The sequence below is a fragment of the Colossoma macropomum genome, unplaced genomic scaffold, assembly GCF_904425465.1.
Source record: "Colossoma macropomum unplaced genomic scaffold, Colossoma_macropomum, whole genome shotgun sequence".
In the NCBI taxonomy this organism is placed as follows: Eukaryota; Metazoa; Chordata; class Actinopteri; order Characiformes; family Serrasalmidae; genus Colossoma; species Colossoma macropomum.
Window position 1 is genome coordinate 12,759,834 of NW_023494805.1, and position 14,074 is coordinate 12,773,907.

Genomic DNA, 14,074 nt, shown 5'->3' on the forward strand with positions numbered 1-14,074 from the left:
TTTTGTCAAAATATTGTCTTATCATGTCAAAAGTATGACTTAGTATCTTGTAATGACTTTATATGTCATTAAAAACTTAGTTTTATAAAATATTGACTTGCGATATTGCAAAAAATGACTTTCCCAAAATACTTACTTAATGTCATCATAATTATTGAATATTATGTTCAACTTGCAATATCAAAATAATGACACTCATAATGAAAACGTATTAATCCAATATAATTACTCACTTATTATTTTAGGAGAGCAAATCAATATTAAAAAAGTAAATATTTGGAGAAAATAAGTATTTTGAGAAGAAAGAATTTACATTTTAAGATGCTGAGTCAATATGAAGAAGCAAAGATGGATGGGGAATAACACAAACACACAAAACAGGCGATTTTTTTACCTTTTTTTTGTTTTAAGAAAATGAGTCAATATCTCAGGAGCGTAATTAGTATTTCAAGAAAGTAAGACAATATTTTGACACACTGATGTCAGAAAGTTTAGAAAAGGGAGGAAATCAAACCAAACATTTTTTTCACCTCTACCTCGCAGGAATGGGATTCTATACACTTCAACTCAAGAACGGCTTGTTAATCAGCAGATCTGTTGGATCAGTTGTGCAAGAGCAGGAAAACCTCCAAAAATGTGCAGGCCCTTCCAGGATCACTGTTAGAACCGCTGGTGTAAAGCATTTGGGTTGGGTTCACAAGGTAATGAGCACTGCTGCCACTAGGGGAACCAAATCTTCTGAAAAAGGAGTCAAACATCTGAACTGTTTGCAAGATACTGAATATTCTCTTAAGTAAACTCTTATATCCTTTCCAAAACCAAAGGCAAAGGTAATACAAATCCAATGACGTGGAATGTACCTGAATATGAGTACTGCATGTCAGGTAACTTTAATGATAGCGAGACATGCTATGATCTCAACTGTGATTGCTGAAACAAAAATGTCATCCCCAATTTGCATGGTATTATCCATAACTTAGGCATGAGTGAGCAACAAAGTAAAAACTGCCAAGGCAAATTTTATAAAAAATAAATTAATTAACAAAAAAAAAAGGTAATTATGAGGTCATTTCTTTCTGTTCTACAGTCCACATGAATCTGACTGGTTCAGCTAAGATGCATCTTTTTGCTGATCATTTGATCGGTCCTTTGTATCTTCGCTCTTTTCTGTGACTGGCTCACATGTGCCCGAGTCTCTATCAGAGTCTTCCTCCTCCTCATCATTGCCCTGCTCCTGCATGTCTTCTTGGCCTACAGGTACAGCCCCTTTCCGCTGGGGCAGGACAGTGAAGAACGCCTCCTTCCAGTCCCGTTTCTCCAGATACGCCAGCAAAATCTCAAACACTGCGGTAAAAGAAGTCAGTGGATTTATGTTTAATGATTTTCATCAACTTGCATCACATTTAAAGTAATATTCCAGTGTATTTCAACCTAATTTCTGCCTGCTGCATCTGGATCATGTCATCAATGACCACGGACAATCATTTTGGCGTGTTGCCCTTTACAGAAAACTTGTTGTGTCCAAACTCTTGCATAATATAGAAGCCATCGGGCAGTTGCTGAATTCTGTTAGTAAATGTCTGCCACTATATACACAATCACCATTATATTCTGATGAAAAATGTGTTACAATGAGACATTGAGAGAATGTCTTAAAGGTTTATCCTACTGTTGAACACTGTACTGTCAAACAATGCAAAAAGTAAACTGCCTATGCCTGTGAAAACTCCACCCACAGCACTGTGCTGATATCGAGTTACCACAAATTCCTCTTGGAAAACTAGGCGCATCACTGAAAGAACGAATGATAAAGGTTTACGGCTTAATACACAAACACGTTCAACTAATGAACCCATAAAAGTAACTTACAAAAATACAAGTGCATAATTATTTACTGACATCATTCAGCAACTGCCCAATAGCTTCTTTTACATATGCTTTTTTCAACAGGCTGAAACATGTTCAAACTGTCTGTAATAATAAACTGTCTGATATAGACACAGCAGATGGAAATTAGTTTAAAAAAACAAAACGCTGTAGTATTGCTTTAAAGCTTCTGTAAGAGAAAGGGGTAGTACTGGTAAGTTCCTGAGTAAAACAATGAGGTTCTATCAGCAGTACTGTTTTTTGTAATTGTTTCTTCTATGACTACTCAGATGTACTTCACCACATCCTTACTGCTGTTGCTAAATGACTTAAGAGTATTAATATACTCAGTCTCAAAAGATTTCCAGATTCAGAACACATTTGTGTAAATATTTCCCCCCTCACAGTTTCTGGCAAGCATTTAGCTTGCATTTATAAAACATTTACATTTGAAGTATACAAATTTGCATTTTATGTTTCTCTATGTGTTTCATGTGTGTGCAGCCCCCTAACCGTGGTTGACGGCAAGCACTTTGCGGCTGTTCATCTTCACAAAACTGCCCAGTGGGAGTTGAGCATGAGCAATTCCAAGCTCTTTGGCACGATCAAAAGTGATCCCCTGAAACACATGATGATGGAATATCATAAAAACATCAAATCTGACTGAGAACATTTTCCCTTTTTACATCAGAAATATATGGAAAATTCAGTATAAGTAATTTGTTAGTGGCAATTCTTGTTTCAACACACATAAAACAAATCGAAAGTACTGTGCAAAAGTCAAACACTACCCTTTTTTCATTTTTAGTCAAAATGGCCATTAAGTTCAGTGTCAAGAAAAAAAACTGAAAACATACATTTAACACAAATTTACAGAGAAGCCTCAACAACTACATATAAAATACATTTTTCAGTATTTAGTGTTTATCACAGCTTTCATTCTTTTGGGCAACTTGTGTTCAGTTTTTCAAAGAAATCTGCAGGGATATTTTTCCACACCTCCTAAGTTCAGTCTTAGAAGTTGGTTGCATTTTCTACTTCTCACTTTCCAAGTAATCCCAAATACATTCAGTGATGCTGAGGTCTGGACTTCCAGTCCAGTATGTCCAGTCCATTGTTCTGAGAATACCAGGAGCTTCTTTGTTTGATTTGCAAACTTTCTTCTATTTTGTCTGTTTTATTCTCTCAGTAACAGCTTCTTGACAGATGCAGATCTTTTCTGACTCATAGCATTGACTTGTCTTGTCTCACTGGAAAGATGGACAGATACACGTGTGGATTTTTTTTTCAGATCTGAAGCAAGAGTGGAGCTTGATTTTCAAGCTAAGTAATGTTTATCTGATGGTGGCAGTTTGGTCATCTACTGGGTCTTGCATGGTTGTTAGGAGTCCCATTTTCTCTACATCTTTAAAATTGAGTTTTGGAAACTCCTGTTTTTTTCTTCACTTATTTACCTTTGACTTTCCCCATAATTACACAAGTGGATTATCTTATATCTGGTCTCCTTAGAAATATCTCCTGAAAAATGAATTAAAAACATCAAAACAAAAAGGATGTTTTTTGACATTTGCACAGTTTTGTATATGGCAGATGTCTTCAAATCTGGACCTTGAATCCAGTTTCCAGTCTGGTATTTTGTAATCACAGGTAGTTCAATGAACTGTTGATAGAGCTGATTGGCCACCTAGTGCTATACGTACCGGTGACTGCAAAATTCAGGAGTGGAAACTGGATTCGAGGTCCAGATTTGAAGACCTCTGGTATATGGTATTAGTTACTGCTAAGTTGTGTTACACATGCCACTTACAACCAACCTTATGGTGGTTGTGGTCCACTAGGCCTCCAATCACGTAGGCTTTGTTCTCATCCAGCTCCTGCAGTACATTGGGCGAATCAGAGGTCAGGTACACCAGATCCTCTTTGTTTAAGACTTCATGAAAGTGCTCAGGCTTGATATGGACATCCTATATGAATTGAAATGAGTGGGGAGAAGGCAAGTTCAATATGTTAAAGTCATTGACTTCTAAAATCCAATACTCATACCCATACCACCTACCACACACCTACCCACAGCACCCTCCACGATACAGTTTCTTATCCCGTGGTCGAGTATCAGATAGTGTATTTGAAAATGAGATGGGTTACAAATATACTGGATGGAACTGATTTATGTTTTACTAGTATGAGGGTTGTTTGAGAATGACTGAAGAGGTAAAAACCACCTGGAAACATTGATACAAGAGACTACAGGCTAGTGGATTTGATTCCATGGGTTTTAGTAGCAGCACTGAAAATAGATTTAAATGTCGAAAATCCACTTGAGTATTAAAAAGTCATGCTTTTATCCTTCACAGACTCTGTGCATGTTTAAATGGAAGGTCAGATGTGCCAAACTAAGTCAACATACTGACTGACTTATAGGGTTACTTTATGTCTTAATAAATTTACAAGCTGCCTTATGAGTAAATCGAGTATTCCACAACATTTTTGCCTCACTTTACAGCTGACTGTATTACCCACCACTACGACTAAGCACAGTACTCTCTTTGAGGTTTTCATAGCTGTAAACTTATGAAAAGGACAGTGGCATTTTATGACGCTATAGCTGCTTTGTATCCAGACATTACTGCAGAATTAATTACAATCAAACAGAAATCTTACCTTCCAGTTCACCCAGCCTTGATTAATTTCATCCATGTTTTGTTTCAACTGCCCACCATGGCTTGTTATATAAAACTGTAGAAGAAACAGTCTACATGTCAAAATGGCACAGATGCAGATTAAAAACATATACAGAAAAAATCCGACATGACAACTAATTACCTGCACCCGGTGCACAGCGCGTCTGTTCTCCGCATAGCACCTCTGGATCTGCTTGTGGAGTTTCTTTACATCCTGTAAATTAAAATCATCCATTCAAATCATTAAAATACAGACATAAGTTATTCCTGGCTTGACTTGAATATAATGTTGACATGTAAGGCACTGTAATCCCATAACTAATATTACTAACACATCTTTTTTTTTTCCCCCCTGATCAGGTTTTTTTTTTTTAAGATCCCAACCCCAACCAGAGCTCTACAAATCTGAGTATCTGCTGATGGAGAACTGCTCTGACATTTCATTAGATAATAGAATCACACAGTGCACACTTCAAGTACTTCAAGTTAGCAAAACCTGAATTACTTTAAATTGCACAAAGTGTGACATTCTGAACTGCCAACTACTAAAAAAGTAATCAAAATTTGATACTTTTTTTGGAATAACTATTTGTGGCCATTTCAATATGTTATGGAAGTTGACTAACACAATGTGCAGCAACAGTTGAGCTATTGTTTCCACCCTACAAGGTACATAGGAGTACCAGCACACACTAACATATTACTACCATGTCAGTGTCACTGCAGTGTTGAGAATGATCCTCCACCCAAATAATACCTGCTCTGGTTTATGTAGCATTACCTTTACCAATAAGTGTGTAATAGCCTGTGCTGGGCAGAAAATAGTAGCAATGGCTAAATACTGAATACACTGTCATAAATGTATTCATTAACATAGTCCTTTTCAATATATGAAAAGTAACACATTCAGAAAACATTTAAAATTCGTATTGATAAGGCTCATGGGAAAATCTCTGCTGTTGTCATTTTTTAAGTTCACAGTGTTCCTCACTTTTAGTGGTTGACAGTTTTCTTTATGTAATACTTCTGTTAATAAGTTTCATGAAAAATTAAAAAGTTACAAAATTCTCAATTATTTTGACTCTTATCAACTGTTTCAGTCCTCTGCTGTTCCTATAACCTCATAGCCATCTCATGAACTAGGCAAACAATTCATCATACTGAAATAACAAACTCTAATCTGCTAATTTGACTATAAAGTGGGTAGCTAGTTGATGTGCAAGTTGCCACGAAACGCATTACACCGATGTTAAGCTTATTACTCATGAACATGTCCACTACCGAGGAGACTGTTCAGTTCCATCCCCCCCCTCAAAAGATTTTAGTAATGCAGAGATTAATAACTGATCATACATATCAATTTAGCATCAACTCAGGCTTGACAGAGCTCAAACACTGAGATAAATAACTGATCATCACATTGATTTATCAGTCTACTCAGACTTAGCAAGAACTTCAGTGTTTGTAAAGAAGCCTTTTTTTGAGTTTTTCTTTAGAGTATCTTTACAGAACATGCACTGATTTTATAACAGTTAATAAACAAGCACTGATTTTCTCCTGAAAAGATTTAAAATGTAAAAACTGCATTAAAACAAAATTTAAAAAATGTATTTTATGCAGTGATGCTGACTGTTGGCTTTGAAGTTGGAAGCTAATAACAATACTAGTGACAATGTGTATCCACTTAAGACAGGAAGACACATGGTTGGGGTAAATGGAATAATGGTTAATCTAAATGTTTTGACTTTTTTTTTAACTCTTTTCTAAACTAAACACAGTACATAAATCAAGCAGCCACTTTCTGTCATTTATACCAAGTTTTCTTATCCCTTGCAAACTGATTATAAATATTCCAGGTGACGTGTGATAAACTAGCATTATCCCACACTCGTAGAGGAAAATGAATCCTGTCAATAGTGCTTTAGTGGCATAAAGGAAGCACAATGGGGCAGCCTTATTAAAAAACTGGATTTGGCTAGGGCTTAATATAGTCAAACCCAATCCATCAAAATACAACTTAATCAGCTTCTGTCTTGATCAGCTAACTGTCGCTATTATATGAATATAAATGTGAACATGACATGGATAAATGTGCAATAACACTACTTGAGGGGAGGGACTCTATGGGCTGGGGGAAATTCTTACCTTTAGCACCATGAGGTTGTCAAAGCTGCAGTCTATGACCAGGCGGAGAGGACTGGGCTCTGCTTCTCTGCGCAGACGCTTTCTGCTTGCATACTCAGGTCCATCCTCAGCCTGTGTCTGTCTCTCCAACTTCCTCTGCTGTTTCCTCTCCTTGCGCTTCTGCCTGAGCAACCAAGGGAGAACCACAAAGGCACAAACTCAGGCCATAACAAAAACATTGCAACAAGACAACCATAACTCAGACTAACACAAGAAAACAGCAAGCATCTAATGGGTTGACATCATGGGTATCTTTTCAACTATCACAAGAAAAACGTGTTTAATAGTAGTTTGTTGTTTGGAGAATATCACTGATATAGTGGTGATTGTTTCATTAATGAAACTTTAAAGATGACTGAGGATAGTTTATCATTTATTTTACTATTAATGTCATGTTTACTTGCGTAGGTCTCTCTGTTCTTCCCATTGCTGCTGTTTGAGAAGCCTCTTTCTCTGCCTCTTTGACAGTGTCTCAGTTTCTCCACTCTGGACCTCCTGCTTGGTTCCATTAGCTTGGGGATCTCTGTTGTCATCCTGCGTTGCAGGCACAGTGACTGCATCAGAGGCCATGCTTCTGGCCACTCCTGAAGGAAACAGTTTAAAAGACCAATGAAAGGGAGAGGAAAAACACTGAGTGAGAAATATCTCACCTGCTTGAGCCAGGGCCAGTCTGAAAAAGGCAGATACATAACTGTACGACGATAAAGATGGCTGTAAATGTACAAATTCTGATTATTTTGATTACTCATTCACAGGCTGAAGTTTGGTGATTTCTCAGCTCAAACACAGCTGAGCTTGAGAAGCAATTAGTTCCCATGCTCTGCTCCGTTGGTGTCATTCAGCTACAAATAAGAAACTCACTCCAGCCAGTGATTAAAAAACCGCGAATATCTAACGTCAAGCAACGTCTCCGTCGTATATACACTGCAGTCTTCAATATCACAAGCCAAACTCTCGAACTGTGTAGCTTATGTAGCGGTGTTAGTTTGCGCTACTTGGCGTTTTAGACGTCTTTAGCAGCTTTAGCATCTCTTTCTCTCTCTTTAAGGGTTATCAGTATGACAGGGAGACTTGCCCTCTGAGTCAGAAGACCACAAAGTGCACAATGTTACACACAAAGGAGTCGTAATGTTACTAAACACAACGTTACTTTAAACTTGGTTTCAAACTCCTGCTAACTCACCTTATTTTCATCCAGACTGCTGTGCAGCGCGTGGTCCCGCTGCTGCGTCATTTCACTGCGCCTTTGGCGCTGAGGCAGCAACTCTCCGCCATGTTTGTAAGGTCAACATGAAGAGGGCACGACGCTTCTTTCGCACAGAAACGCCTTGATTTAAAATACGTGACAGTTAATACGGAAAACAGACAAATCGCAGTTTTCAGCATGTGCCACATGTCATGTGTTTGAGCCAAATGTCACTTGTCGTTGTTGTTGTCAATACACAAAAGCTTCAAAAATGACAGTGTACGTTACACGTTATCTACCTTCAGTCGTGTGATCCTTACCCCTTAACTCTCCAGTCACGTTTGGTTTGACTTTGTCTTTATAGCCTGTTTCCTAACAAAAAGGAAATGCAGTAAAATTGCAGCAGTACTGCACTTCAGTGTTGTACAGCTAAGTACAACTGCAGTTTTACTGCATGGCACGCTGAACTGTAGTTGTACACTAAACTACAGTTACACTGAACTGTAAGAACTACAGTTACAATACACTGAACTGTAATTGTACTGCACTGAACTACAGTTACACTACACTGAACTGTAAGAACTGCAGTTACACTACACTGAACTGTAAGAACTACAGTTACACTACACTGAACTGTAATTGTACTGCACTGAACTACAGTTACACTACACTGAACTGTAAGAACTGCAGTTACACTACACTGAACTGTAAGAACTACAGTTACACTACACTGAACTGTAAGAACTGCAGTTACACTACACTGAACTGTAAGAACTACCCTTACAATGCACTGAACTGTAATTGTACTGCACTGAACTACAGTTACACTACACTGAACTGTAAGAACTACCCTTACAATGCACTGAACTGTAATTGTACTGCACTGAACTACAGTTACACTACACTGAACTGTAAGAACTGCAGTTACACTACACTGAACTGTAAGAACTACAGTTACACTACACTGAACTGAACAGGTTTTTCACAAAAACTGTATCACTCTGCTGAGACGCCGTTGCTAAGCAATGAGTTTGACAGCTGTAGGAGATGCTCAAGCCATTTGAACGTTTTTACTTCTTACTTTGCGCACAAACAGAAAATGGATACTTTTAAGATTACATTTGACCTACAGATGAGACTACACTCAATTCCCAAACTGTCATCACCACTGAGCAGCTTTTCATTCGGCAGCTGTGACAGAAGAACAGCTAAACAACCTGGAATCAGCCAGAAATGAACCGTATACCATTCACCAAACAAAATGGGCTATAAGATGCTTTACAGACTGGCTGGAACAAAACAACATTAATACTGATTGAGTAAAAATTGACAAAACTGACCTACACTTGATATTATGGCAGTTTTATGGCTCAGTCCGATTTGGTCAGACTCTGAAGATCAGACTACACCTTTGGCGAATGGTATTCGGTTCATTTCTGGCTAATTCCAGGTTGTTTAGCTGTTCTTCTGTCACAGCTACCGACTGAAAAGCTGCTCAGTGGTGATGACAGTTTGGGAATTTAGTGTAAGGAGCTGGAGAATGATCTGCCGGCTGTGCAGCGAGTGAGCGGAGTTCTGACATAGCAACAAGCTGCTTGTTAAGGAACTATAATTTGGCGGAAAGAACTGCTAACATTAAAACATATTAAATGCCATGTTCACAGCCCAATTTATTTATTTATTACTTTATTATTTTTTAAAGAATTTAGGAGTAGTTTTGTTCCACAATGGGGGAAGAATGGTTATTGAACATGCTAATCTCAAAAGCAAGCGGTGTTTCATGTAATTGTTCTAGATTTGCAACATTTTAAAAATTAAAGCTTTCATTTCCGAATTTCTGAAGCTAGCTTACAAGAGGAGATCATGAGACAAAATCTTTTTTGTTTTAACCTGTCAAGCAGTGGCAAATTATAATTCTCTAATTTTATCAGCCTCCTCAAGACAGACCTATCCAAATCTGTGCTGATGATAGTACAGCCATTAAGAAACCACTTTCAGATACCCCAGTGTTAAAGGCTGTGTGAGCAGAAATAAGCAGTACCCTATGATTGAGGAGAGTATTGTACTAATTTCCACATGTCTGAGCCAAGAAGAAAAGAAAACCAAAGGAAACTTCATACCTGCATCATCCTGCAAATGTTTATTGGTTGTGTTCTTTGGTTCTTATAGTTTATATAGCACCTTTGTAAAACCCCAAAAGCAGCTGTTTTGTATTTAGTTTGATTGACTATGCTTTTGATTTGGAACATATTTAGTATTAGAAGCTCAGAAAAATGGACAGCTAACGCAAAGTAACAAGGAGACACATTCTTTAAAAAAGCATATAAACAGCAGTTTGAAGCGACTACTGAGGTGCCTCTAAGTTCAGATCTTACCAAATCTTGACAAATGATGTTTTAAGCTGAAATATTTGTATGGTCCTCTAATTTTAACAAATGACGACCAAGACTTTACCAAAAACACCTGACATTGTTTATCATACCTCAAAAGTATCCTATAAAAAATCTTATAATCACTTCTTGAGTTCACCGTGAGCTACAGACTGTAGACACATTTAATAAAAGGCAACGTTATGTGTTTTGGTGAGGTGTTGGGCTGCCACCAGACGCCAGAGCTACATTAAGGCGCTTTGGCATAGATTCTACAAGTCCCTGGACCGGCACTGGAGGGAGGGAACACACTGTGCTCCCAAAATATATTCCCTCAGTTGGTGTGATAGTGGAGGACAGCGCTGTCTAACGTCAGTCCAACTGGTTTAAATTTACATTGTTTTCATACTCATCAAATGCACTTACTTGTTTAACCTAAGAATAACTCAACCATAACATTGTAGTCCATGTAGTTATGAAATAATAAGCCTTAGTTAATGCCTTACATGGCCAGGGTCCACCAGCAGGCCCAAAGTTTTATTACACACTTCTATAACCTAAGAATAGCTCAGCCAGTTTGCACTGAAGTCCCTTTAGTTACTGAACAATAAGCCTTAGTATGTAAAAAGCCTGGGATTTTAAGGAGTTAGATTAGATGATGAAAAAGAGCCAAAAGGAGTGAATTCTTTAATACGTAAAGTCAGCTCATTCCAATGGTGGGCTGCTCTTTCTGAGAAAGCTGACTGTGTCCTCTAGTAACTGATCTAGTGGACCTATTTTCACTTGTTTTCTGCTTAATGAAAGCAGTTAGGGGATGAGGATCCAAACCATGCAAGATCAAACCGAAGTAAGTTATCCTTTCTTAATGTTTGTTTAATATTAAAGCAATGATGGCAACTGCTGGACTTTCTATCAAGCCCTTTAACACCCTGATGATAAACCATAGACTAGTGTTGCGCTGTCAAAAAGTCAAATATGGAACAATGATTGCATAGTGTTGCTGCTTCAGTGGTTAAACAATGTCTGGTAGTAAAATCACATACACTCTCAGAAAAAAGGTAGGAAAACTGTTACTGGGGCAGTACCCCTCTTGTCACTGGGGTGGTTCCCTCAAGGGTACATCTCAGTACCTTTAGTCAGGGAACATAATTGTACCACAGTCCACTGAAACTATACAACCTCATTCCCAAAAAGGTTGGGAACGCTGTGAAAAATGCAATGATGTGCAAATCATTTAAACCCTATATCTCATTGAAAATGCTTCAAAGACAACATATTAAATGTTGAAACTGAAAAATTGTATTGTTTTTTGAAAAATATATGCCCATTTTAAATTTGATGCCAGCAACATGAACAAAAAATTGGGACGGGGCAACAAAAGACTGGTAAAGTTGTGTAATGCTTAAAAAAACACCTGGTGGTTAATTGGCAATAGGTCAATAACATGATTGGGTACAAAATGAGCATCTTAGAGAGGCTGAGTCTTTCAGAAGTAAAGATGGGGAGGGGTTCACCACTCTGTGAAAGACTGCACAATACAATAGTGCAACAATTCAAGAATAACATTTCTCAACATAAAATAGCAAAGAACTTTTGCTTTTCATCATCTTCAGTACATAATAACATTAAAAGATTCAGAGAATCTGGAGAAATCTCTGTATGCAAGGGACAAGGCCAAAAGCCAGTATTTGCTGGCCGGGATCTTTGGGCCCTGAGGCAGCACTGCATTACAAACAGACATGACTCTGTAGTAGAAATCACTGCATGGGCTCAGAAAAACTTCTGAAAATCACTGTTAATGAAAACCGTTTGTCGCTGCATCCACAACTGTTTATTAAAACTCTTAAATGCAAAGAACAAATCATATATAAACAGGATCCAGAAACACTGCCACCTCCTCTGGGCTTGAGCTCATTTAAAATGGACTGAGAGGAAGTGGAAAAGTGTTCCGTGGTCTGACGAATCAACATTTACATTTCTTTTTGGAAATCATGGACACTGTGTCCTCCAGGCTAAAGACCACTCAGCTTGTTATCAGTGCACACTTCAAAAGCCAGTATTCATGATGATATAGGGGCATTTATGCACACGGCATGGGTAACATGCACATCTGTGAAGGGCACCATTAATGCTGAATGCTATATATATGTTTTGGCAACATATGCTGCCATCCAGATTACGTCTTTTTCAGGGAAGGCCTTGATTAAGATTAATTAAGCAAGACAACGTCAAACCACATTCTGCACTTATTACAACAGCATTGCTCCTTATTAAAAGAGTGCGAAACTGACCTGCCTGCAGTCCAGATCTGTCACCACTGAAAACATTTGGCACATTATAAAATGAAAAATACGACAAAGGAGACCCTGAACTGTTGAGCAGCTGAAATCCTATGTTAAGCAAAAATGGGAAAACATATCACTTTCAAAACTATAGCAATTGGTCTCCTCATCTCCAGGCTTTTTATTTTACTGTTCTGTTTTTAAACCTTAGGTTTTGAAAAGGTACAAATATGTATTTTTCCACTGGGAAAAACTTATTTAAGGTGCACGATTGAACTTTAAAACCACTGTTGTACCTTTGAGAGTACATTTACATTGTTTGTACCTAGATGAATGAAAAATGTACCTTCATAATACCGTTGTTTCTAACAGTGTAGATCTTGATCTAAAATTAAGGTAAACTAGGCCTGCTCAGCATTTTTATACATGCCACAGAGCATGGTGGGATGACATCTCTGCTTCTTTCTCAGACAAACACTGAGTCAGAACTGTACTACAGTTCAGGGCTTGTTGACTGACACTTTTCCCAATCACTGCATAAATCATTTCTCTTGGCAGGGAGTAGAGGAAGAGAAGCTGCCTCTTTGGACTTTTGGGAATGCGCTGGAGACGTTTTAAGGATTTGGCGGGCGCTGTCCAAATCAATTTGATCCTTCCTAAATCTTGTCACACCCTTATAGCTGACTTGATTTCTCTGGTGAACACTTTTCTCCCCCTTTTCTTCCCTCTGTCTCCCTCCCTCTGTTACACGATCCACTTTAACTCTGGGCCAGTGGCCAAGGAAGACCATAATGTATGGGTTCAGACAGCCTAACCTACTTATGATCAGCTGTCCCCACATATCTATAGGTGCTGATGATCGGTAATAAGTAATTTATTGTCCTTAAGCCTTGAAAAGAATATTGAATTTGCATTAACATATGTACTCATAAGCCTCTATAAGCATATAGTAACTATTAACATTTGAAGTAACACTTTTCAATTACAATACCTTTTAAAATGGATAATGGATAAATAATAATAATAATAATAATAATAATAATAATAATAATAAAACACCTATAAAACGTATTAACAATTTGAAAGATTTAAAATACAATAACTAAGTGCTTCAAGTAAAGTGACTCTCAAGTAAAATGTTCGTTTGTCACTTTTTGTTATAAATACATTATATGGTACTATAAACTTCATGTTTGTGCGAAAACACAGTAATGTACTTTCTCAATTTCTCATTTTTCCAAACTAAAATCAGTTAGAACAGCTAGAATGATTATTGTGAACATTTGTTTGTCCTACAATGTCCAAATATGACCAAAATACTTAAACAGCACTTAATTAGCTGATCCTGCAATGCTAGAAGATATACAGCATATTATAGAGCGCATACTGATTGTACATATTTAACATGCAAATATGAATAACCTCAAATATCATTTGCTTTACTTGTAGTGCTCAAACAGTGATTTATTTATGTTTATTATGTTTTTATAATTGTTAATACGTGTT

The 14,074-nt window shown here is 37.6% G+C and overlaps 1 protein-coding gene across 1 annotated transcript; it reads right to left on the reverse strand.

Annotated features, from left to right (window-relative positions):
- Positions 1 to 865: 865 nt before the first annotated feature.
- trmt10a (tRNA methyltransferase 10A) lies at positions 866 to 7,961 on the reverse strand. The gene is made up of 8 exons (XM_036597743.1): positions 7,915 to 7,961; positions 7,132 to 7,315; positions 6,693 to 6,855; positions 4,690 to 4,761; positions 4,528 to 4,602; positions 3,681 to 3,830; positions 2,380 to 2,485; positions 866 to 1,344 (listed from the first exon to the last, which is right to left on the reverse strand). The coding sequence occupies exons 2-8, from the start codon at positions 7,299 to 7,301 to the stop codon at positions 1,112 to 1,114; spliced, it is 969 nt and encodes a 322-aa protein (XP_036453636.1). The 5' UTR covers positions 7,302 to 7,315; positions 7,915 to 7,961; the 3' UTR covers positions 866 to 1,111.
- Positions 7,962 to 14,074: the final 6,113 nt, after the last annotated feature.

Coding starts and splice junctions, on each gene's coding strand:
- trmt10a (XM_036597743.1), bottom strand. CDS start 7,301: ATGGCCTCTGATGCAGTCACTGTGCCTGCAACGCAGGATGACAACAGA. Junction 3,831..4,527: donor AAGGCTGGGTGAACTGGAAG/GTAAGATTTCTG, acceptor CAATTCATATAG/GATGTCCATATCAAGCCTGA. Junction 1,345..2,379: donor AGTGCTTGCCGTCAACCACG/GTTAGGGGGCTG, acceptor CTTTTACCGCAG/TGTTTGAGATTTTGCTGGCG.